Below are 27,026 nucleotides of genomic sequence, written 5' to 3' on the forward strand. Positions count from 1 at the left end.
ATCCATCTGTCGAAAGCTCTTGTGTGAAACAAGGATACAAATGTAAGCCATAAAAACAGGTCCATCTCCTCTTGCTCCTCCATGCATAAATGGTATGATAATGCCTTACAAAAACAGAATTACCTGGAAAAACTCAGCAGGTCTGGCAGCATCAGCGGAGAAGAAAAGAGTTGACGTTTCGAGTCCTCATGACCCTTCAACAGAACTAGGTGAATCCAAGGAGAGGGGTGAAATATAAGCTGGTTTAAGGTGGGTGGGGGGGGGGGGGTCGGGGGGTTGGGTGGGGGGAGAGAAGTGGAGGGGGGTGGTGTGGTTGTAGGGACAAGCAAGCAGTGATAGGAGCAGATAATCAAAAGATGTCACAGACAAAAGAACAAAAGAACACAGAGGTGTTGGTGCTTTCTCTGCACCATTAGACTTTCACCAATATAGACGTTTCTGTAACTAATTAACCACATCAATTAGCCACTGTTTATTTTATGGGTGGCAGTGAAAATTTCTCTGGTCAAACATATAGCCACCTGCAGCAAAAGTTGAAATAATAATCCAACCATTGTTAGTTATTGATTAACAGTTTAAATTGGCTGACGTATTTAGTACATACTTAAACTGCACCTGTGTAACAAACACCCTAACCCCTAATAGTACATTGTGTAACTTCTCTCATTTTACTGAAGGATTGGCAATCATTTAAGACTTGTGAAAGAAAGTCCTTAATGTTCAGCTGTAATGCTTTAAGCAGTGCTGTATCTTCTTTTGTTCATCCTTAGAAGTGAAGATGACCGTATTCGCCATCTGAGCTGTTTCATTAGGTTTCGAATGGGTGCATAGGTGACTGCTTAGACCATGCTGCAGACAACTGAGTTATGGGCAAGTTGCTGGTTAGGAGTTTCCTCTCATTGCATTTTCTCTATGCCTTTGATTTGCGCTTGCTTTTGAAGGGGGCCGCACTGTTTTTTTATTTGATTGCACCAGGTGTAGCAATCCTGGGCGAACTTCTCCCAGGACTCAAAGTCAATATCAAAACTCCGAAGTGAAGCCTTCAGAGTATCATTGTAGTGCTTCCATTGACCACCATGAGACGCAGCCAGACTCAAGCTCTCCATGGAAGACTCACTTTGGTAGGCAAATGCCAAGCATTCTGGTTACATGACCAATCCAACTCAGATGTGACTGTCTCAATATGGGTCAGGACTTTCCAGACCTGCCCGTGGTGGGAATTGCAACGGATGGGACTGGAAAATTTGGAGAACAGCTAAAAGTCCATTGGCATGACCGGAAAATCCCACCCATGGCGTTGATGCGTGACATGCCAGCTCAGGTGAGCACTTCAGTCTCTATAGTTTGTCCTGCCATCTGATCTTCAGAAGTATCCAAAGGCAGCTCAAATGAAAGTGGTTTAGCTTCTTGGCATGACGCTGTTACACAATCCAAGTCTCACATGCTAGAGCAGAGTGGGCAGGACTATTGCTCTATAGGCTTTCAGTTTGGTAGGCATGTTTACTCTTCTTTTTTCCCAGACTGATGTTTGAAGTCTGCTAAAAGCGACACTTGCTTTGGCAATTCTTGCATGTGTCTTGCCGTTACTATAGACAACTTGAGAGGATGTGCTGCTGAGATAGTGAACTTATCCACCGCTGACAGGTTTTAGTCATAGAATGAAACATTGGGCTCAAGACTGGGCTTTCTGGAGCAAGCTCATGTGCTCCTTCATTTTTCTTTGTGCCGGGGCAGATTTACAATGAAACACACCATGCTGTGGCACGGCGTCCCCTCTAAGAGGAAGGAGTTTCAAAACATTCAAACTGGGTGCGCAAACTGATGCTACATTTGCAAAGTTATAAAGGGAAGTGCTGAGTAAATGAGTTATTTTTGGGACCAAGTCCCGTGTGTGATGGGGATGACAGGCACCTGGGGTGGTCTCAGCAACATCTCTGCCTCTGATCAGCTACAAAAACATACTCAAAGAAAACACCTTTCAGTTGCATGCGCTTTGCTGACAAATGATCATTTTGCAAAGTGGATTGGTCTCAATCTCTGTCAAACCTTCACAAAGTAAATAGTGAGAATCTGCTACTCCACCAGGAGGTCGAAATGTTCAGAAATGATTTTAACAGATAGCTAGGAATTGATTCTTTTCCAATCAGGTTGTTGCAGCAATTATATTTCCCCCCTCATTTTGATTAGTCATTCTCCTCCCACATACACTGTCTCTCTGATACAAGGCATGCCACCTGCCAACAAGCCTAGAGCAGTTGCAAGGGGCACAGGGTGAGCCAACTCGCTTTACCCCACAATAGTGAAGTCCATCCGCTCCCCTCAGTCCATGATCGTCAATGCTAAGTAGGGAGCTCACTCACAGGTTGTTTGATCAAATAGCCAGGGCCACAGGTTAAGGGTGTCAGCAATGGCCCTGGTGCTAGCAGTCTGGCCTCTGGGTCAGACGGTTGTGGGTTCAAGCCCCTCACCCCTCCAGACAGACACTCCAGAGAAGTGCTGTCATCTCAGTGATGCCACCTTTGGATGTAAAAGATCTATGAGGCTATTTTGAAGAAGAGCAGGTGAATTAGCATTAGTGTCCTGGCCAATATTTATCCCTCAATCAACATCACACAAAACAGCTTCAGGTCGTTATCACATTGTGTGTGGGAGCTTACTGAATGCAAACTGATTGGCGTTTCCCACATTCCCATTTCAAAAGTATTTCATTGACTGCAGCTTTGGGACTTCTGGTGGTCTTGAAAGGTGCTATATAATTGCAAGTCTTTAAATTTTGGTAAGACTATGAGATAGTTTTAAAAGTACCAGTCCACCATGCTGGGGAAGGAGGAATTTTAGTGCACCCACATGCTTACAGCTAGCTTCTTACCTCAATAATGCCAAGTTAGAACCAATGACAGGAAATAAATAGAGACAGATTCACCTGGCATTGCTCTGGGCTACATCCTATCAGCTGGTTTCATTGTCACATCTACAGAATCATTCCTTGGCTCTCACTTCAGACATTGTGTACAGTGCAGAGAGCCACCTGAAACTAGACTGGAAAGCAGACTCTGGTCAGATGTTGGAGGGAGGATGCTGGACAATCCCAGAGCCTCACCCCACACATTCTCTCTTAATAATCAACAAGCTTCGATGGGGAGAGGAGTTTCAGTAAAATCGGCCAGTTTGGTCAGAGTTTGAAATATTGAACTCGAACTGAGTTTTAATTTGATTTTAATTTAAATGATTGTAATGCGGGCCACCCTGAAACCACAACATGCTCTTTCACTGAGTGACACTGTTATGAGATTTTTCAGTGAGTGATGAGATCTCAGTAAAGTGCAATATTTCATGGGTTTCCTAGGGTCTCCTGTGTTGTCAGTGCTGTTTTGCCTCAGTAAACTGTTGGCATCAGAGCAGGGCTCCTGTCTGCTGTCTCCGTCTCTGAACAAAATTACACCACCAGATTACCATATCGATGTTCGAGTGGACATCTAGTCGCTTTGCTCTCCTACCTGCAGACACTCTCTCTCCCTCTCTATGTATAATCTGTCCTTGGTTTTTGGCTTTTCTCATCAGCAAGTTCCAAGTCTGCTCACCTCGTGTCGCAATATTACCATCTTTACCATCATTCAGACAAGAGGTAGGCTTGGATTTCAACAAATTTTCATACAGACATGTTTCTTTACAAGCGATGAAGCACCCGGGTGTTGGGGTGAAGCTGAGCACAGGGCTCCACTAACTGTAAATCCGCCAGTGCTTTGTGCTGGTCATAAGGCTGAGTTGTCACATGCATTGCAGAACAAGTCCACGCTACATTGCATGTCTAGCTCTGAGCTGGCAGTATAGTGCATCATCACTGGCAAACAGGAAACTGTGAAGTAGGTCCTTGGAGACCTTGGTCTTTACCTGGAGTCATCTCAGATTGAGCAACTTCCCATCCATGTAATATTTGATTTCAATGACAGGATTACTATTGTGGAAGGCATCGGAGAACATGGCAGAGAAAAACATGAAAAGGGTTGGTGCTAGCATGCAACCATTTTTAATGCCCTTAATGCCTGGTGATAGGTCAAAGGGCTCTCCATCAATCAGGACATGTGCAGGCATGCCATCATGGAACTGTTGAACCATTGTGATGAATTTCTCAGGGCAGCCAAATTTCACCATTATCTTCCAAAGGTCCTCATGGCTGACTGCATCAAAGGCCTTGTTCATCTCAATAAACGTGGTGTAGAGATCCGTGTTTTCTTCTTGGTATTTCTCCTGGACTAACTGCTAACAGATTTACAGTGGTTCCTCCACTGAACCTGAGCTGCCTCTCTGACAGCAGATCCTGGTTGAGATGTTGCACTAAGCGGTTCAGAAGGTGAAGATTTTGCCGATGATGGAAAGGAGTGAGATTGTGCTATGATTGTTGCAAGATTGATGAGCTCCTTTCCGCTTGTACAATGGAGGTAGAAAATGGAGACATCCTTGTATTCTTGTAGGATGGTTTCTTACTGCCACATAGTGGGGAGCTTCTTGACTAAGCATTGACTTTCACTTTGTAGATCTCAGCTTGCAGAGCATCAGCTCCTGGAGCTTTGCCGCTAATCAGGGATTAGATCGTATTAATCTTTTTTAACAGTGTGGGAGGGTCATTAAGCGAGCAGTTGATGGCAACCTGTGGCTGCCTATTGATTGCTTCTTCATTGATGGATGAAGGCCAATTGAAGATGTTATTAAAGTGTTCTGTCCATCTTTCTAAGAATTGAGCTTTTGCTGTGAGCAGTATTGACCTATCAGCATCAAGAATTAGTGATCAACTAGTAGACTGGGGCCCGAAGACAGATTTCAGAGCATTGTAGAATCTCTTCCAGTGTTTGTGGTTTGCACATGACTGAAATTTGTCTGCTTTCTGATTCAGCCAAGAGTCTTGCATCTCTCTGACCTTGCACTGGACAGTTCTGTGAACGTTTCGGAATGTATCGTGCTTGTATAGTGATGACTTGTTATTGAGATAAACACTGTAGAAGCGATGTTTCTTGTCCAGTAGTTTCTGGCTTATCTCATTGTTTCCATCAAACTATTCTTGTTGCTTATGAGAGGTAGGGCCTCTAGAGTAGTGGAGTACACTGTATCCCTGATGGTCTGTAATGTCCATTTTCACTTGCACAGGTGACTCTCAAGTTTCTCAGATTCTTTCATGACTGCTTGTTTGAGCCTTGAGACACATCTGGATTTTCATGGCCAAGAAAAGAAAAGTGGTACGAAGCTGGCGTAGGTTTTGCTGTCATGAACCATCTCATTCAAGAAGTTGACTTGCCATTCCAAAGGTGTAAATGATCGTCTAGGGGCAGCAGTCAATCTAGCAGTAAGCGCCGCTCATGGCTTTCATTAACTGCACATTCTGCCTGTCCCTCTGTTTGATAATGCCAAAGTCGATTAGGTGCCAATGCATAGAAAGGAGATGCATCCAAGACATCTTGCTGTGATTAGGGAGGTTGAAAACTGTGTTGGTGATTAAGAGCTCATGTTCACACCTTCAGCAAGAGGAGCCCATTGTTGTTACAACTGCCTACCCCGTTTTTTCTAATGACCCCTTTCCACACCTGATGCTCTGCACCAACTCTTACATTAAAGTTTGTGTTTGGCACAGTAGCAAAGGAATGGAGGCCATCATAGAATTTATCCTTGACTTCATCAGGATTGGTCATGGTATGGGGGTACACACTGTTGAGAGTCGCTTGCCTGTTGCCATGCAGAGGGAGTTTAAGCACCATCAGATGATCAATAACACCTTTGGGATGGCAAGTCAATTTACTGATGAGGTGGTTCATGACAGCAAATTGATTTACAACCGCATTGATGGGATCTTCTGGGTCAAAATCCTGGAACTCCCTTGCTAACAGCACTGTGAGTGTACCTACACCACATGGACTGCAGCAGTTCAAAATGAAGCTCACCACCACCTTCTCAAGGGCAACTAGCGATGGGCAATAAATGCTGGCCAGCCAGCAAAGTCCACATCCCATGAATGAATTAAAAAAAGCTTACGCCAGCTTTATGCTGCTCTTCTTTGCCATGGACACTCCAAAAGAATGTATAACCTGCACTGATTCCCTTGAGTTGACCACCCTCGGGTAGACGAGTCCCGCTGAGGGTGGCGATCTGGACGTTGTACCTAGCCAGCTCTCTACTGACAAGAGTAGTTCTTTTCTCAGGTCTGTCAGTTGTGACATTGTCCATGAGGGTGTGCATGTTCCATGCATCAGTGGTGATCGATGTCACCTCTACTTTCTTTTTTGAGATTAATGTACAACTGCATTGTTGGGATCTCTGCCAACTGCAATTCTGCTGGCCTGACAGGTGAAGCAGATAGTACTTAGGGCACCTTTTCCAGCCCCATTCCTTATACTAAGTGATGAGTAGCATGGCCTTGAAAAGGGGAGCCGAGTTCCACTTCTGCTTCCTACTAGTGAAAAAGAACTCTATGACCTGAGCCGCTTGTGCACAGGTTCATAGCTACAGCTCCAAGCAAATCCACACCTGCTGCTACTTCACTTGCTCATAGCCACAAGACTTGTGACAGATAGATGATGGATGATAGATGTTGGAAAGATAATGAACATGACTTGCAAGTCCTAGGCGCAGCCATCTTCAACTGTTTCGTTAATGATCTTCCCTCCAACATAATAAGTGGGGATGTTCGCTGATGATTGCTCAATGTTCAGCACCACTTGCAACTCCTCAGATACTGAAGCAGTCTGTGCCCATATGCAGCAAGACCTGGACAACAATCAGGCTTGGGCTGATAAGTGGCAAGTTACATTCGTGCCATACAAGTGCCAGGCAATGACCATCTTCAACATGAGAGAATCCAACCATCTCCCCATGACATTCAATGGCATTACAATCGCTGATTCCACCACTCTAAACATCCTGGGGATTACCACTGACCAGAAACTCAACTGAACTGGAGCAGCCATATAAATGGTGCAGCTACAAGAGCTGGTCAGGGCTGGGAACTCTTCAGAGGTTGATTCACCTCCTGACTCCCCAAAGCCTATTCACCATCTACAAGGCACAACTCAGGAGTGTAATGGAATACTCTCCACTTGCCTGGAGGAGTGCACCTCCAACAACACTCAAGGAGCTCGACGTCATCCAGGACAAAGCAGCACGCTTGATTGGCACCCCATCCACTCCAATAAACATTCTCTCCCTCTACCACTGATGCACAGTGGCAGCAGTGTGTACCATCTACAAGATGCACTGCAACAACTCATCAAGACTCCTTCAACATCACCTTCCAAATCCACGATCTTTACCACCTAAAAGGACAAGGGCAGCAGATGCATGGGAACACCACCACCTGCAAGTTCCCCTCTAAATCTCACACCATCCTGACTTGGAACAATATCACTGTTCTTTCACAGTCGCTCGGCCAAAATTCTGGAACTCCCTCTCTAACAGCACTTGGCAGTCTTGTCCACTGCTCTCCTGCCTCTGCGATGCCAGGGGTGTTGGCGGAGGGAATGGTCCCTACGGAATGTTGACAGGTGTGGTGAGGGGAAAATGTGTTTGGTGGTGGCATCATGGCTGGAGTTGGGGAAATGGTGGAGAATCGCAGAAGGTGCAACACCTGCCCCTTTACCTCCTCCCTCCTCACCGTGCAAGGGCCCAAATGCTCCTTTTGGCTGAAGCAGCTTCACTTGCACCTCCTTCAATTTGGTCTACTGCATTCATTGCTCCCAATGTGGTCTTCTCTATGGGGAGACCAAACGCAGAAGTGGGTGACCGCTTTGTGGAACACCATTGGTCTGTACGCAAGCATGACCCAGACCTTCCTGTTGCTTGCCATTTCAACACACTATCCTGCTCTCGTGTCCACGTGTTCATCCTTGGCCTGCTGCAATGTTCCAGTGAAGCCCACCACAAACTGGAGGAACAGCATCTCATCTTCTGATTAGGCAATTTACAGCCTTCTGGACTTAACATTGAGTTCAACAACTTCAGACCATGAACTCTCTCCTCCATCTTCACCACTTTATAATTTATTTTTCCAAAGTTTAATTTTTTTATCCATGTATTTTTATTTTTATTCATTTTCATTTTTATCCCCCCTTTTTATCCCATTTTGATCTATCCCCACTAGGGCCATCTGTTACTTGTTCCATGTTGTTCTTTCACACAATGCTTACCCTTATTCTGCTATTATCACATTCTGCTTTCTTATCTTTATGCCAATATCAGCATCTTTTTTAGCCCTTACCACCACCATTAACACTCACTTTGTCCCTTTGTTCATACATCTTTGTCAACCTCTTCTTTGACCCCACCATTACCTGGCCTTCTATCCTGCTTCACCTGTTCTACCCACCTTAAGTAGTATAAATTTCATCACATTTCTACTTCCCTGTAGCTCTGAAGAAGGGTCAAATGGACTCAAAACGTCAACTGGGGAGGTGATGGCATAGCGGTATTGTTGCTGGACTAGTAATCCAGAGACCTAGGGTAATGGTCTGGGGACCCGGGTTTGAATTCCCACCATGGCGGATGGTGGAATTTGAATTCAATATAAAGTCTGGAATTAGAAGTCTAATGATGACCATGAAACTATTGCCGATTGTTGTAAACACCTACCTAGTTCATTAATGTGTCGTCCTTACCTGGTCTGGCCTACATGTGGTTGACTCTTAAATGCCCTCTAAACAAGGGTAATTAGGGATGGGCAATAAATGCTTGCCTAGTCAGCAATGCCCACATCCCCTGAATGAATAAAAAAAACCCTGTTTTTCTCTCCACAGCTGTCAGACCTGCTGGGTTTTCCCAGCATTTTCTGTTTTTCTTTAAATGACCTCAATTGGGATGAGAGTGGGATTCCTGTCCTGCCTGGGTGATTATTGCTTGCACCGGGAACAGCCTCTTGAAACTAACTTGTTGCACAGCATTCAGGACCACCCCTGCCCCATTCCCAACTTTGGGAGACCCTAAAAATTCAGTCCATAATGGTGGGTTGAAGACCACATGAAGGAGAGTGTAAGCTGCTGACAGGGGAACCAAAGTGATTGCAGGGGGAGAAGGATGGAGGATCTCACAAAGTTGGGATGGAGTGAGGGCCTGGAGGGACTTGAAGGTGAGAATGTTGACTTTGAAATCAATTTATTTGTATACAGGGAACTTGACAACGTTAGGAATGATTGCGGGGTGTTGCGGGTGGCAGTGCTTTATGTGAATGGGTGTGACATTCTGAATGAATTGTCTTTTGTCAAGAAATCAGATAGGAATTAAGCAAGGATCACTTTGGAGAAAGTCAACCATGAGTTAAACTAGTTCTGTCGAAGGGTCATGAGGACTCGAAACGTCAACTCTTTTCTTCTCCGCCGATGCTGCCAGACCTGCTGAGTTTTTCCAGGTAATTCTGTTTTTGTTTTGGATTTCCAGCATCCGCAGTTTTTTTGTTTTTATTTAGTTAAATTAGGTGTGAGTTAGGATACAGGTAGTAATGGGGAACATTTAAGGACTATTTAAGAGGAGATAGAAATGCTAGAAATTAGAACAATATTAGCATATGATAGCTTAAATGACTCATAATTCTTTTGTTTGTTCTTCCACTGAGGTGCTATCTCATTTATTTTAATGAAGCAAAAGTAACTGCAAGTAAAGATGTTAATGATTTTTTTTGTTGCATGGATAGACTGAAAAGACAGACATCTACTCTCTTGACTAACCAATGGCACAATTTAATCACTAAAAGTTGTAGGCCCTTTGCCTAAATAACCGCAAGCCTCACTGACAACACCTGAAGAAGCTCATCAGCTCACTCGAAAGCCACTAACACCTGTTTAACTACCACAGAGAAAAAATCCCCAACTCCTCACTTTACCCACGTTCCAAGCCATCTTGAATAAGTTCTCAGCATTCAAAATTCTCCAGGGCAGCATTTGGAGCAGAATATTTGTCTACTAAAGAATTACATATATAGTTGTACTATCGGAGAAAGTTTTAACATCACATCAGGAGGATAAGATGTTTATATTCAAGACATTTCTCACTTGTTTTGTTAATAGGATTTCATTACCTGCTTAAATTGTATTGACAAGAATACCCATTAACACATCAAAATAAACATATGTGGTCAGATAAATCTAGCGTACTAAAGCAACATTGCAATCAGGCTTGCATGAAAGTACAGCTCTGATAAATGTTACCTCCTCCATTGCAGTGATTAGGTTTTGAGTGGACTTGCTGATCTCTCCTCCCACTGATGGTGCACCGCTACCTGGAGTGAGATAAGCTGACCCTGGACTTGGATGACCATTGATTTCCATGCTGTAGCTTGCTTTTACTGGCCAGCAGAGTTGGTTATGCAAGATGAAATATACCACAAAAACATACAGGCCCTAAAAAACACAACCAAAAATATTGTAAACAGTCTATCAAGGTAGTAGACTGCTTCTTAGTAAAAAATAGATTAGATAAAAGCTAAAAAATGTAATTTCAAATTAAACAAAAGGGGTTTGTTCCTGGCATGTACCAGGATTGCTGCTCTGTAGATTTTTGCTACCTTGTTTCCTATTTTGTAATGATATTTAGTGAGCATCACCATCTAATGTTACTAATTTGGCACTGGGTTCAATTTTCGGTTATCCCTGGTAATCTTCCCCTATGGTCTTAACAATATGGGTTAGCAAGAGGGGTAACAGTGAGTTGCTAAATACATAGTAGCTTAACTCTTTCCCTGCTGGATAAAGAATAATTTAACATGTTTTGACAAAAAGGCAGTTCTTGGATAAATTTTATATGTATCTAGTTTAGACAATTACATTCCCATTTCCACTTTAAGTTTGTTTGACTGTGCATCAAGATACCACTGTAGGGGAAAAAATCTGTTTCTTTTCTGTGCATTGTCAAGGTTAATCATTTGGTCGAGGAAACCATCTCACATTCAGTAAACAGCCTTCCAGGCCATTTTTCATTCGCCAATAGTTGTTTAAAAGTGTGATACAACAGCTTTGCAGAAACAATTGCCCTTCTGTAGTTGTTTATGCTCAACGTCTTAAATTCCCACAAGGCCTTCAACCATATAAGGAAGCTTCTAGTCAAAACAAAATACCACAGTGCCAAGATCATCTTTTCTCACCAACATGCATCACTGCAGCCTAAACAGGCCTGGATGGCAAGGTTCATTTTACATGTTTATCAAATTCAGAATCATTACTGTAAATGTCTGAAGAGCTGCATCTTGCTTTCATTAAATAATGCTAGACTTTTTGAAAATGTTATTCACTTTAATCAACACAGAGAATCATTACTTTTTAAAATTGGAATTTGTGCTTTGAATTTAGTTATATAAATTCTCCATGGAATCTGCCTCAGGAGATAGCACAGGCTGGATGTATGTACCAATTTCTGTCCTTGATCATCAGTCCCAGTTATTCCTGGATCTCACAGACCTCATGGTATTTGGACGATGCACACTATTGAGGGTATCCATCATTTTGTAGAGCTTGCGTGTGCCATCATTTACCTGACTGTAATCAGTGCAGTCCACAGCTCAAACTACAGTAATTACAGGGGGGGTTGGAAAATTGCCAGAAGAATCAATGCAAACAGGATATTTTCTTTTCCAAATTTCTTCAATTGGATTACAATTATTAAAAAAATCCTAATTCATATAAGACAAAAATTAAGTAAATTCACATTTAAACTAAACCAATCCAGACTTCCATACCACAACATCAGACTTAATTCAGCTGGAAAACTGTCAGCGACCTAATGTGGGCAAGTTGCTACAAGGCCTTCAAAGCCTGAAGCAGTTTAGAAGTAGATAAATAAAAATATTTTAAATTTGTAAGGTAATTGTATATTAAGAATCACACCAGTTTAATGATTTTTCATACTTTATTATCTTTCTACATAATGGTAATGAAGTTCTAAATATGTATACACACTTACCTGTAGGGTATTAAAAATAACAAACAGGATTAACATCCAGAAGTGTCTATACGCCATATGCAAGCCTCCCCACAACCATGTCAGTGATATCAAAGCGAAAAGGTGTAGCACAAGGGGAACCTCTGTGAATAAAGAAGGAAAAGGGTCAGATGACATATTAGAAAGTTCCAGGACATATCTTAATAGATGGAAAATTTTTCAGAACCTGTTGACCTCCATATTGCAGTTACCAATATGTGCAATACTTGTCTCCTGCCAACGCAAGATAGCGGTCTGCACTTGTGCACCGGTCTGCACATTCGTGGCAACTTACTGACGTCGCATGCTGCATCCAGACTGCCAGTATCAGTCTAAGCCTGTGCAGACATTTGGCGGTTCCCGGGGAGTGGGTCAATAGGCATGGGACGTTCATAGGGAGTTTTGGCCAGTATTTATGCGGGTCCCCATCTGCTCCTCCTCAATCCCATCCCCTCCCTCCTCTCCCTGATTTACTATCACTCCTCATTCCACCAGCAACTCTGCAATTATTCCTTGCAAAAAATACACTTTTTTCAAGCTGACTAGCAATATAAATTCTGGTTTCAAATAGCTCTGATTCACCCAGCATGCTGGTGTACATGACTGTGAGAGTGTGGTGTCATGCCTTAACTCTGTCTCTTTCCTTTCTGTGCGCTGTGATGATTTCAGCAGTGCCACCTTTCGTCTTGGCCACTGCCTACTCAGGAGCTCCAAATGACATCACGGAGCAACACACTCAAACTGCGCATGCTCAGAGCATGCATGGAGTTCGCAGGAAAAACAGCCTTTGTGCAACTGTACTAGGAGCACAAATTCATAAAATTTAGTTTAAGGCCTTTGCTAAACAATCTCATCAATCTTAACCTGATTTTACAATCTTTTGATTTTTAAAAAACAAAAACAAAAATACCTGGAAAAACTCAGCAGGTCTGGCAGCATCTGCGGATAGGAGCACAGTTAACATTTCGAGTCCGAATGACCCTTCAACAGAACTAAGTAAAAATAGAAGAGTGGTGAAATATAAGCTGGTTTAAGGAGTGGGGGGGGGGGAGCAAAAAGAGCTGGATAGAGGGCCAGTGATAGGTGGAGATAACCAAAAGATGTCACAGACAAAAGGACAAAGAGGTGTTGAAGGTGATGATATTATCTAAAGGAATGTGCTAATTAAGGTAGAGCAAGGTACAGACAACCCTAGTGGAGGTGGGGTGGGGGGAAGGGATCGAAATAGGCTAAAAGGTAGAGATAAAACAATGTACACTTAAAAATAATGGAAGTAGGTGGGAAAAGAAAAAATCTATATAAATTATTGGAAAAAATAAAAAGGAAGGGAAAAATCGGAACCGGGGTGGGGATGGAGGAGAGAGTTCGTGATCTAAAATTGTTGAACTCAATATTCAGTCTGGAAGGCTGTAAAGTGCCTAGTCGGAAGATGAGGTGCTGTTCCTCCAGTTTGCGTTGAGCTTCACTGGAACAATACAGCAAGCCAAGAACGGACATGTGGGCATGAGAGCAGGGTGGAGTGTTGAAATGGCAAGTGACAGGGAGGTCTGGGTAATACTTGCGGACAGACCGAAGGTGTTCTGCAAAGTGGTCACTCAGTCTGCGTTTGGTCTCTCCAATGTAGAGGAAACTGCATTGAAAGCAAGGGATTCAGTAGACTAAGTTGAGGGAAGTGCAAGTGAAAGGCTGCTTCACATGAAAGGAGTGTTTGGGCCCTTGGACGGTGAGGAGAGGGCAAGTAAAGGGGCAGGTGTTGCACCTTCTGCGGTTGCATAGGAAGGTGCCGTAGGAGGGGGTTGAGGTGTAGGGAATGATGGAGGACTGGACCAGGGTGTCCGGGAGGGAACGATCCCTGCGGAATGCCAGCGGGGGGGTGAAGGGAAGATATGTTTGGTGGTGGCATCATGCTGGAGTTTGCGGAAATGGAGGAGGATGATCCTTTGAATGCGGAGGCTGGTGGGGTGATAAAGAGGACAAGGGGGACCCTATCATGTTTCTGGGAGGGAGAAGAAGGTGTGAGGGTGGATGTGCGGGAGATGGGCTGGACACGGTTGAGGGCCCTGTCAACTACAGTGGGTGGAAAACCTCGGTTAAGGAAGAAGGTGGACGTGTCAGAGGAATTGTTTTTTAAAGTGGCATCATCAGAACAGATACGATGGAGGTGAAGGAATTGAGAGAATGGGATGCAGTCCTTAAAGGGAGCTGGGTGTGGGGAGCTGTAGTTGAGGTAGCTGTGGGAGTCGGTAGGCTTGTAATGGATATTGGTGGACAGTCTATCACCAGAAATTGAGACAGAGAGGTCAAGGAAGGGAAGGGAAGTGTCAGAGATGGACCATGTGAAAATGATGGAGGGGTGGAAACTGAAAGCAAAATTAATAAATTTTTCCAGGTCCAGACGAGAGCATGAAGCAGCACCGAAGTAATCATCGATGTACCGGAGAAAGAGTTGTGGGAGGGGGCCGGAGTAGGACTGGAACAAGGAATGTTCCACATACCCCATAAAAAGACAGGCATAGCTGGGGCCCATGCGGGTACCCATAGCCACACATTTTATTTGGAGGAAGTGAGAGGAGTTTAAGAAGAAATTGTTCAGTGTGAGAACAAGTTCAGCCAGACGGAGGAGAGTAGTGGTGTATGGGGGTTAGTCAGGCCTCTGTTTGAGGAAGAAGCGGAGAGCCATCAGGCTATCCCGGTGGGGGATGGAGGTGTAGAGGGATTGGATGTCCACACTGAAGAAGGATGGTCTGAAGGCTCTCCGCTTCTTCCTTGAACAGAGGCCTGAACAATCCCCATACACCACTACTCTCCTCCGGCTGGCTGAACTTGTTCTCACAATGAACAATTTCTTCTTAAACTCCTCTCACTTCCTCCAAATAAAAGGTGTGGCTATGGGTACCCACATGGGCCCCAGCTATGCCTTTCTCTTTATGGGATATGTGGAACATTCCTTGTCCCAGTCCTACTCTGGCCCCCTCCCACAACTCTTTCTCCGGTACATCGATGATTACTTCGGTGCTATTTCATGCTCTCGTCTGGACCTAGAAAAATTTATTAATTTTGCTTCCAATTTCCACCCCTCCATCATTTTCACATGGTCCATCTCTGACACTTCCCTCCCTTCCTTGACCTCTCTGTCTCAATTTCTGGTGATAGACTGTCCACCAATATCCATTACAAGCCTACCGACTCCCACAGCTACCTCGACTACAGCTCCTCACACCCCACTTCCTGTAAGGACTCTATCCCATTCTCTCAATTCCTTCGTCTCCGAGGCATCTGTTCTGATGATGCCACTTTAAAAAACAGTTCCTCTGACGTCCTCCTTCTTCCTTAACCAAGGTTTTCCACCCATGGTGGTTGACAGGGCCCTTAACCATGTCCGGCCCATCTCCCGCCCATCCGCCCTCACACCTTCTTCTCCCTCCCAGAAACATGATAGGGTCCCCCTTGTCCTCACTTATCACACCACCAGCCTCCGCATTCAAAGGATCATCCTCCTCCATTTCCGCCAACTCCAGCATGATGCCACCACCAAACACATCTACCCTTCACCCCCCCAGAGGCATTCCGCAGAGATTGTTCCCTCCCGGACACCTTGGTCCACTCCTCCATCACCCCCTACACCTCAACCCCCTCCCACAGCACCTTCCCATGCAACCGCATGAGGTGCATCACCTGCCCCTTTACTTTCCCTCTCCTCACCATCCAAGGGCCCAATCACTCCTTTCAAGTGAAGCAGCATTTCACTTGCACTTCCCTCAACTTTGTCTACTGCCTTCCTTGCTCCCAATGCAGTTTCTTCTATATTGGAGAGACCAAACGCAGACTGGGTGACCGCTTTGCAGAACATCTTTGGTCTGTCCGCAAGTATTACCCAGACCTCTCTGTAGCTTGCCATTTCAACACTCCACCCTGCTCTCATGCCCACATGTCCATTCTTGGCTTGCTGCATTGCTCCAGTGAAGCTCAACGCAAACTGGAGGAGCAGCACCTCATCTTCCCACTAGGCACTTTACGGCCTTCCGGACTGAATATTGAGTTCAACAATTTTAGATCATGAACTCTCTCCTCCATCCCTAACCCCTTCCGATTTTCCCCCTCCTTTTTGTTTTTTCCAATCATTTATATAGAATTTTCTTTTCCCACCTACTTCCATTATTTTTAAGTGTACATTGTTTTATCTCTACCTTTTAGCCTATTTTGATCCCTTCCCCCCTCCACTAGGGCTATCTGTACCTTGCTCGTCCTGCTTTCTACCCTTAATTAGCACTTTCCTTTAAATAATATCACCACCTTCAACACCTCTTTGTCCTTTTGTTTGTGACATCTTTTGGTTATCTCCACCTATCATTGGCCCTCTATCCAGCTCTTCTTGTCCCAGCCCCCCTCCCCCGCTCCTTAAACCAGTTTATATTCACCTCTCCTATTTTTACTTAGTTCTGTTGAAGGGTCATTCGGACTCGAAACGTTAACTGTGCTCCTATCCGCAGATGCTGCCGGACCTGCTGAGTTTTTTCAGGTATTTTTGTTTTTGTTTTGTGATTTCCCGCATCCGCAGTTTTTTGCTTTTATCTTTTGATTTTTAGTTGTGTACTGCTTTGACCTTATAGTCATAAACTGTCATCATTGCCTTTGTAAATAAACTTAAAATATCCTGCATATATTTTGATGATATTTTTCATCATGTTCATTGATTACTTTAGCTTAAAAATCAGAGTCTTCTGAGCCCATTGTGCCTGTGCCAACACTTTGAAAGAGCTATTCAATTAATCCTACTTCCCTGAACATGAATCAGATTTCCAGCAGTTGAAACTGATAATAAATGTTTTCCAAGTTCCCTCCTAAATGGACAGGAAGGTATGTGGATCAATGGCAAAGACAACAACTAGTATCAATGTAATGCCTTTAATGTAGAAAACACTCCAAAGTGCCTTTCAGCTGCTAAACCGAAGTAAAGATTAGAGGCGGTGGGGTTTAAGCAAGGCCTTAAAGATTACATGGAAAGGTGGAGGGGTTTTGAGGGAAAATTCAAGAAAGTATGGCCTAGGGATTTGAAGGAAGGGGGAATGCATTAGGGACTGGATTAATGCAGTGAGGAGTTTGGAGGGTTCTAAGGCTGAAAAAATCATGGATATGTTAAAGAATAAAGGCATGAGAGTATATGGAAACAAGGACAAGATTTTCAAAATTGAGATGTTGTAAGATCATGGCTAACTTGGTAGCACTCTCATCTTTGCTTCAGAAGGTCATAGGTTCAAGTTCCACTTCAGAGAACTGACTACAAAAATCTAGGCTGACACTTGAGTGCATTATTGCACTGTCAGAGATGCTGTTTTTTTCTGTTGAGATATCAAACCAAACCCTAACCGCTTTTTCAGGTGCACTTCACCAATCCTATAGAAATGTTATAAAGAAGTGCAGGGAAATTATCCTCAGTGTACTGGTCACCATTTATATCTCATGTCACTAAGCCAGGTTATTTTGTAATGATCAAACTGTTGTTGTGGAACCTTACTGCAGTCCAATTGTCTGCTGTGCTTCCTACAATACAATGGTGACTACAATTCAAAAGCGATACTCCATTGGCTGTAAAATGTTTTGAGATGGCCTGATCTCATGAAAGTTGCTTCACAAATGGAAGCCTTTTTTTCAACTGACATAAAGGTCAACAAGCATGGGTTGATGGGCGAGCAGCACTATGTGGAATAGAATAAGAGCAGCAGAGTTTTGGACGAGCTGAGTCTGATGGAGGGCAGGAAATCAGCTGAACTCTAGACTAGGGTAATTTTGACTTTAGATGATGGTGTAAAATGCACAATATCCACTTGGCCACCTGTAAAACGCATCTCCCAATTTTCATTGCCATTACATCAATGGAGAAGTAGTACTGGAAGAAGGTGGTGCAAATTGACTTTGTTGAAGGTTGCAGAGAAGAGAGATAATGTACCATGGTCACAGTCACACTGACTTTGGTTAGGATTACTTTGAAGCTTTGTGGAGACATGGACACAGCAGCTTGACTTGAGGTATTCAAATGGATGGGTGGAGGCGGTGTTGCAGGAGTCGCAGACACAGGTTTGAGTAGTCACAGCACATTCAAGGACCTTGAAAAAGTCAGAGGTTGGGAGATGGAGTGATTAGTGACAACAGAGATGTTGGGAATGAAGAAACTTTGGTGGGGTGGGTGGTGTTGATGATAGTGGGTTTGAAAGAAAGGGGAACAATGCCTAAGGAGAAGCATCCAAGTACAGTTAAAATTCAAGGCAGGAACGAATGAGGTCAAGGGAGCAGAAGGTAGATCTATGGATTGGATGAGCTTAGGGGGCGGGGGCAGGGAAAGGGGGAAAATTGAAGATTGGGTTTAGGTTAGGGTGAGAGAAAAATGGGCAGAGGGCTCTGCTTATTGGTCAGAGGGAGAAGTAGCAGAAGTAACTGACTGATGGTGACTATCTTGCTGATATTAAATAATCAATGAGTTTCTGGCATTTATTGTTTGAGGTGAGGTGTTGGAATGTGGAAGAAGATTGTAAAATAGGAGCCTGATGTTGTCATTGCTTTCCAGGATAATCCTTGAGTAGTGGGCATTTTTAGAAGAGAAAAATGAGGCCCAGTAGAGTTTAATGTGGTTATGCCATATCTGACAATGGAAACTAAGCCAATTGTGTACCAGGTATTTGTTCATCCTGCTAAGACAAGGAACAGGGTTCTCGTTGATGTTTTAACCCTTATACTGACTATAGAATGGGGTTTCTGTGAGGATCAAATGTTAAAATTTGAGTTCCATCATAATACCCCTTATCTGTGCTTTCAGCAAAGACTCCGTTCATTGGTGAGCCTATCCCACCTCTAAACTAAATCTTATATGCTAAATATCCAAGATGCATTTCGAAAAGTTCAACAAAGAATCCTACCTTTGAGATGTGAACCTGAAATTCTATGGGATTGTCCTGGGGCAGAATTTTCCATTCGGCATGCTGGTGCGCGCCCAACACGCTGGAACGTTAAATGACGTGTGATGATGTCGGGCGTGCGTCCCAACGTCATCACGACGTTGGGCGATATTTCATTTGGTGGGTGCACGCTGGAGTCAGCTGCGTGCCTGCAGATAATTCATAGGCCTATTAAGGCCAATAACCAGGTAATTAACCTGAATTTTACGCTGCCCATCCAACCTTATGGTTGGCGGGCAGGCAAAAAGGCCAAGCAGCCTTTATGCTTTTTAGGAAAATTCATCCACGAGCGGGATGAGGTTTGCTAAACCTTTTACTAATTAAATAAAAACTTTCTTTAAAAAATAAAAAAATGTCCAATCTCATGTGGCACTGTCACAACAGGACATTTCATTAAATTTTTAATGCATTTATTTTTTTAACAAGTGCTTCAATCTCCTTGAGGCAGCTCAATGCCTCAGGGAGATTGAAGTGCGCGAAAGAGTGCTGGACCCGACTCTCCCTCCTCCCCTCGCCTGCACAGGTAGCGCTCACTCACGATCCACACTGGGCGGGCCTTGATAGGTCCATCCGTGCGAAATTGTGGTGCAGTGCCAATCGCGGGCAGTGGTCGGCTCCTTGACTGTCCCCGCCAGCTCCCGTCGAGCCCGTCCAATGAATGGAAAATTCTGGCCCTGATCTCTCACTACAGCTAGAGACCATTGAAATCCCTAAAGAACAATATAAATGTTTTAAAAAAAGCTATTTACGCAATTTCTCCAGGATTACCAGCCTCTCACTGAATTTATAGCAGGAGATTGGAATAATGCCCATGGAATTTTCACACTTGTGGGACTCTCTAAACAGTGTTTTTGCAGGTTCTGAAGCTCAGGTATATCTAATTATTCGGAATCATTAAATTTTAATTTATACAGAGCCAAAAATAAACAGCACATCAACATAACAAACATTGTATTTTACATAATTTGTTTCAAACAATAAAGGTTTCAACCTATAAGCATGTCAGTATTATTTAAACATGGAGCATCTATTTTGAACATGCAGCAATTGGGAAACCAAAGAATTTGAGACTCCAACATGAAAAATTTGCTTTAATGCTCAAGCTAACATAAATGATGATGGGACAGATATTCTACCCAAATAATCAAAGCTGAATCATTTTGAATTACTCCCCGCAGTGGCAATCCAGAGGCTAATGGAATCTATCAATGTAAATAACCTCAATAAACAACATCTAGAAATACCTCAAATTAGATTTGGCCTAATTAGATTAGCAATCCAGGTTGATGTTTGCATATCATCGAATCACAGAGCACACAATGTACCATTCAACTATTATACCTGGGGTTTCTTTGAAAGAGTGAGCCAATTAGTCTCATTCACCTGCTCTTTCCTCATAGCCCTTCTCTTTTTTCCCTTTCCAAGCAGAGATCTGATTCCCTTTTGAAAGCTGCTATTCAATCTGCTTCCACCCTTTTATGCAGTCCAATCCAGACCATAATAGCTCAACATATAAAAAATACTCATCACCTCTCTGGTTCTTTTGCCAATTATTTTAAACTGTGCCCTCTGGTTACTGATCCTCCTGCCACAGGAAACAGTTTCTGCTTATTTACTTTATCAAAACACTTCGTAATTCTGAATGCATCTGTTAAATTTCCCCTTAACTTTCTCAGATCTAAGGAGAATAAGCCCACCTTCGCTAGTCTTTCCACATCTTAGAACCTTATCCCTGGGATCACAGTGGTAAAACTCCTCTGCACCCTTTCCAAGGCCTTGACATCCTTTCCTTGCAACTAAGATTGCCAAATAGATAAGCATTATTTACTGATGTCTCAAGTTGCATATTTGGGTCTCCCAGTAGGAAGCCAAAAAGCAATAATCATCTTGGGGTGGGGGGTGGGGGGGGGGGGGGGGGGGGGGGGGGTATGATGGAGGGGGGCAGTTTCTGGGTCGCCGACTCCTATGATGCTGCACGTATGAGCTGTCCGATAGACAGCTAGTCGGAGGCAAAAAAATCAAGCAAAATCTTGGGGATTGGGGGGTGAGGTCATACATGGAAGGAATTCAAAGCAAAGATCAGAATTTTATAATTGAGACATTGTTTGACCGGAAGTCCATGTAGGTCAGCAAGCACAGGGGTGATGGATGAATGGGACTTGATGTGAGTCCAGACATGGGCAGCAGAGTTTTGGATGACCTCAAGTTCACAGGCAGTAGAATATGGGAACCTGGCTAGGAGTCGTTATGGACCATTTGGAATTGTCAAGTCTAGAGGTAATAAAGGCATAGATGAGGGTTTCAGCAGCAGAAAAGTAAAAGCCCATGAGATCAAAGAGAAAGTAGCAAGTTGGATCTCAAATTGTTTTTGGCGGGGAGCAAAGGTTAACTGTCGACAGGTGTTTTTGTGACTGGGGGGCTGTTTCCTCACAGTGGGGTTCTGCAGGGCTCAGTGATAGGTCCTTGCTTTTCTTGATATGTATTTAGATTTAAACTTAAATGTAGGGGACATTATTGAGAAGTTTTCAGATGATACAAAAATTGACCATGTAATTGACAATGAGGAAGAGAGTTGGAGATTGCAGCAAGATACCAATGGACTGGTCAAGTGGGCAGAAAAGTGACAAACGGAATTTAATTTGGAGAACTGTGAGGTAGAGCATTTTGGAGGATAAACAAGGCAAGGGAATATACAATAAATGATACAATACTGAGAAGTGCAGAGGAACAGAGGAAGCTTGGAATGCATGGGTGGAATTTTATTGGGTCCCGGGTGGTTGGAACAGAGGCAGGGGTGGGGGAGTTATGGTAAATGGTGGGGAGCTGTGTTGGGATGGCTCCTTGACATAGTTCCATCAATGGGGAAGTCTCCCTGTGGCAGGAATGGCAGTCATTCAGTTACCCAACGGATCAAGTTGAATGGTTAATGGCCCAATTGAAGGCAATTCTCCTGGGCTGCTGGCATTTTGCCAGTGGCGGAGCGACCCACTGTCACATTGGGAGGCTGCTGATTACATGGACCTTCTTGGCAGGAGGTGCTATTGCAGCTGGTGGCTCCATACGTGGGGGTAGGCCGCGGGTGGCAGATGGTGCCCCATGGTCCCAACACCACCAACTGGAGGGGTATCCCATCCATTCTTCAGACCCTAGCAGCTTAGCCTATGTAAAAAATTATCTAATGCTCATGCTTCAGAGCCTGCCTCAAAATTTTAGTGGTGCTCCTAAGGCTTAAGAGCTGCCAGCCCTCTGACTGGACCAGCAACTCTGGAGGCTCGGCAAAGCGACTGAGATTTTGAGGTGTGCTGGTAAGCAAGGAAGGCCCACCCACTGTCCCAGATCGGCTGTCACCCCCGTCAGACAACTCTTAGTTGCCTCCTCCTGGCAATATTGTCGAGGAATTCCCACGCTCCAGCCCAAGCCACCAGACATCCAAAAACCACCCCGACAATAGGATGTCCACTGCTTTGGCAAAACCTTGCTGCAGGACTGGTAGATAAGATGGTCAAGAAAGCATATGGGATATTTTCCTTTATTAGCTGAAGAACAGAAGAGCAAGGAGGTTATGCTGGAACTGCATAAAATACTAGTTAAACCGTAGCTAGAAGGTAGAGTTATGGTCACTGCATTACAGGAAGGATTTGATTGCACTTGAAAAGATACAGAGGAGATTTACGAGGAGGTCACCAGCACTGGCAAATTTTAGTTACAAGGAGATTTAATTGAAGTGTACAAAATTATGTGGGGACTAGATAGAATGGATAAGAAGGATCTACTTCAGTCAGCAGAGGTCAATAATCAGAGGATATAGATTTAAATTAAGTAGTGGAAGGATTCAAGGGCAGTTGAGGATAAATTCTTTTCCCGAAAGGTGGGGGTATTGGGGAATGTGTTTGAAACTCATTGCCTGAAAAAGTGGCTGAAGTAGAAACCCTTAACACCTTGATAAAATCTTTGGCCTTGCAAGTGAAGTGTCACAATCTACAAGGCTATGGAACATGAGTTGGAAAGTGAGATTAGGCTGGATAGCTTTTTTCAGCTGGCCTACACACAATGGCCAAATGGCCTCCTTCAGTGCCATACATTTAAACAAATCAATGGGTGGAATTTTACAGCCCCTTCGCAACGGGGCCAGAAAATGTGGTGGGCCCCTTAGAAGTCCATTGATTTCAGCAGGGCCATAAAATTCCACTGGTGTATAATTCTGCCCTATGATTTTCAATGAACTGAGAGATGGCAGATTCAGGGAATGTTACAAAGATGGAAATAGGTGGTCTTAGTGATGGCATGGATATGTGGTCAGAATCTCATATCAAGATAAAGTAGGACATGATGTTTGTGAGCAGCCTCACTAGGGAAAGGGCTGCAGCTGGTGGCTAGAGAGCAAGTTTGTGATGGGGATTGGAAGCAATGCTTTGGTCTTCCTGATATTTACTTGGAGAAAATTTCTGCTCATCCAGTACTGGACGTCTGATGAGCAGTCTGACAACTAAGAGACTGTGGAGGGCTCAAAAGAAGTGCTGATGAGGTAATGTTGGATGTCAAAGTCTACATTGTGAAACCAACACTGTCTTCAGATACTGTCCCTGTGAGACAGTGCGTAGATGAGAAAAGGAAGAGCCACGGATATCTCATTAAGGGACACCAGAGGTAAAGGTGCAGGAGCAGGAAGAGAAGCCATTGCCATTCTTTGACTATGATCAGATAGATAAGAATGGTAACAGGTGAGTGCAGTTCCATTCAGCTGGAGGATGATGCAGAGGCATTGGAGGAGAATGGTGTGGTCAACCATCTCAGAGACTGCAAACAGATCAAGAAGAATGAGGAGCGATAGTTTACCTTTATCAACAGCCACACAGAGTGACATGTTTAATTTTGGCAAGTGTCTTTTTGGTACTGGGGTGGATGCAGAAACTTGATTGGAGGGATTCAAACATGGAGTTCCGGGAAAACTGGCTAAAAATTTGGGACCAGACAGGACACACAAAGATTTTGGAGAGTAAAGGGAGGTTGGAGATGGAGTGGTTGTCTGGAAGGGCCAAAGAGCCAAGAGTTAATTTTGTTGAGGAGGATGACTGAGGATTTGAAGGAGAGGGGAACAATACTTTTGGAGAGACTACTGTAAATAATATCAGCTAACAAGAGAGTCAGGAGGAAAGCTGGGTAGTTAGTATTTAGTGGTAATAGGGTCGAGGGAACAGGAGGTGGATCTCATGGACAAGATGAGCTTAGAGAAGAGTGGGGATAGAGAAAAAAAAACTAGAGAAAGGTGCGAGTTCAAGGCTAGGGTAGGCGGAATCATGGAGGAAGTTTTGTCCAGTGAGCTATAGGAAGGGAAGGAAGTAGAAGACTACAAATGGAAAAGATTAAAGTTCGTAGGAAAGAACTGTTCATTTTGATAATACTTTTTATTTGATGAAGTAAGACCATTAAGTGAAAACTTATTGCATTACAAGAGGTTTTAGCTTTGGTATGTTTGATAAACCTATCAGTTATACTTGAAAAATGGATAATACTTTTGAATTAAGTCATCCTTGTCCTTTACTGATCAAATACTGCTAGCAACATGCATTGGAGTATGATATGTATGTACAATCTGGTATGACTAAATGCAGCTGTTCTTCTCTGTTCAATTTGACCTCTCCTTTCTAGTTTAAGCTCGGTAATTTTCTTTTCCCCCTGAGCAGCATCCTTGAACCTTGACCCTGAATGGTACTTAATGACACAGCAAGTTGGAAATACTAACATATAAACCGAAGAATATGCTGCAGGTTTATTCTGACTCTGCTGAGCTGTCAGGCACAGAGAGGAAGGGAAAGCTCGATAAAGCACCATTTATTGAAAATTGTGAAATTGGGTTAAAGGAGAAGGGAGGGTTAATGTGAGCAGGGCTATTTGCTTACCTAGGGACATGGACTGACAAGGAATAGTTGGGTCAAATTATCTTTGTAGCTTCTATAAGCCAAATTATACAAGGCCCCAGATTACCCACCCTGCCAGGCTAAAATATCAAGGGGCGGGGAGAGCTTGCCAAGGGGAACACCGGCTGTCCCGCAGCCATTTAACAATCGACTGACCATTAACAGACTTTAGGCAAGACTTCCATCCTTCTGGATCAGGAAGTCCTGCCTCAGATAGCTGCTGGCCGATCAGAGGCCTCCAGCACTTTGGGATAGGGGTGCAGTGTTGGATCAGTATTTGGTTGGATCTCGCCAGATGCCAAGCTGGCAGGTCCCAGTGAGGGGGGCAGGGAGTTGGGTTTTGAGAGGCAATGGGGGGAAGGAAACCTGGGGAGGCGTAGTTCCTTGGGGTGGCCCTCCGATAGTTACCGGGGAGGATGGCAGGAGGGGGGGGGGTACGCGCATTAAGACAAGACCTCCCTGCTCACCACCAGCCTGCACAGAGAAAGCCGCCAGGCTGAGCACTTTGCCTGGATCTCTTCTGCCGTGGGTTAAATTCTGGCAGTGCTGGGATGAGACACTTAAGTGGGCATTACTTGTTCACTTAACAGCTTCCATTGGCTCACTGCGAAGCAGGCTGCCCGACATCACTACTGCTGCTGATATAATTGGGGTGGGGGCAGGAGCGGGTGGGTAGGCAGAGGGCAGGCTGTCCGCTGGACTAAATGAGCCCCCCTGCCTTCAAACCTGTCAGCGGGCTAGTGTTAAATACAGCCCTATATATTCCTTTGGATCTTTTAAAAGACTTCTGTTAACCATAGAACAAAAATGATTGCTTTTCAAATTATAATACATTGGCTGTGAAGTGTTTTGGGACAGACTAAAAGGTGTGAGGAAACACTTCCTGTGAATTCACACTGGTTTCCAGTGTAACTAGGGTGAGTTTTTATTTATATTCATTCATGGGATGTCGGCTTTGCTGGCTGAGCTAGTATTTAGTGTCCATCCCTAATTGCCCTTGAGAAGGTGGTGATGAACTGCCTTCTTGAACCGCTGCAGTCCACATGGTATAGGTACACCCACAGTGCTGTTAGGGACGGAATTCCAGGGTTTTGACCCAGCGACAGTGAAGGAACGGCGATATATTTCCAAGTCAGGACGGTGTGTGACTTGGAGGAGAACTTGCAGGTGATGGTGTTCCCATACATCAGCTGCCCTTGTCCTTCTAGATGGTAGAGTTTGCAGGTTTGAAAGATGCTATCAAAGGAGCCTTGGCGAGTTCCTGCAGTGCATATTGAAGATGGTATACACTGCTGCCACAATGTGTCAATGGTGGAGGGAGTGAATATTTATTTTGGTGGATGGGGTGCCAATCAAAAGGGGCTGCTTTCTCCTGGATGGTATTGAGCTTCTTGAGTGTTATTGAAGCTGCACTCATCCAGGCAAGTGGAGAGTATTCCAGCATACTCCTGACATATGCTTTGTAGATGGTGGACAGGCTTTGGGGAGTCAGGAAGTGAGTTACTCTCTGCAGAATTCCAAGCCTCTGACCTGCTCTTGTAGTCAAAGTATTAATACAATGATTCAGCTCAATTTCTGGTCAATGGTAACCCCAGGATGTTGATAGTCAGGGATACAGCAATAGTAATGGCACTGAATGTCAAAGCGAGATGGTTAGATTCTCTCTTGTTGCAGATGATCATTGCCTGGCATTTGAATGTGTGAATGTCACTTGCCACTTGTTAGTCCAAGCCTGAATATTGTCTAGGTCTTGCTGTATTGGGATGGGCTGCTCAGTATCTGAGGAATTGCACTGAACATTGTGCAATTATCCGCTAACATTGCAACTTCTGATCTTATGATGAAGGGAAGGTCACATTGATGAAACAGCTGAAGATGGTTCGGCCTATGGCACTACCCTGACCTTCAGCGATCGCCCAGGACTGAGATTATTGACCAACAACTACAACCATCTTCCTCTGTGCTAGGTTTGACTCCAACCAGTGCAGAGTTTTCCCTGATCTACTTGACTTTAGTTTTGCTGGGGCTCCTTGATGGCACACTCGGTCAAATGCTAACTTGATCAGTCTTTCTCACCTCACCTCTTGAGTTCAGCTCTTCTGTCCATATTTGGGCCAAGGCTGTAATGAGGTCACAGCTGAGTGGTCTTGGCAGAATCCAAACTGATCGTCAGTGAACAGGTCATTGCTGAGTATTGCTTGGTAGCACTTTCGAT

The 27,026-nt window shown here is 44.1% G+C and overlaps 1 protein-coding gene across 1 annotated transcript in view; it reads right to left on the reverse strand.

Annotated features, from left to right (window-relative positions):
• The window catches only part of adgrv1 (adhesion G protein-coupled receptor V1), a 723,938-nt gene that overhangs the window by 41,032 nt on the left and 655,880 nt on the right, over positions 1–27,026 (reverse strand). Inside the window, 2 exon segments of the mRNA XM_041185339.1 lie at positions 10,179–10,370; positions 11,926–12,047. Coding sequence (XP_041041273.1) covers positions 10,179–10,370; positions 11,926–12,047 — 314 coding nt within the window.

Source organism: Carcharodon carcharias, chromosome 4, assembly GCF_017639515.1.
Source record: "Carcharodon carcharias isolate sCarCar2 chromosome 4, sCarCar2.pri, whole genome shotgun sequence".
Taxonomy (NCBI): Eukaryota; Metazoa; Chordata; class Chondrichthyes; order Lamniformes; family Lamnidae; genus Carcharodon; species Carcharodon carcharias.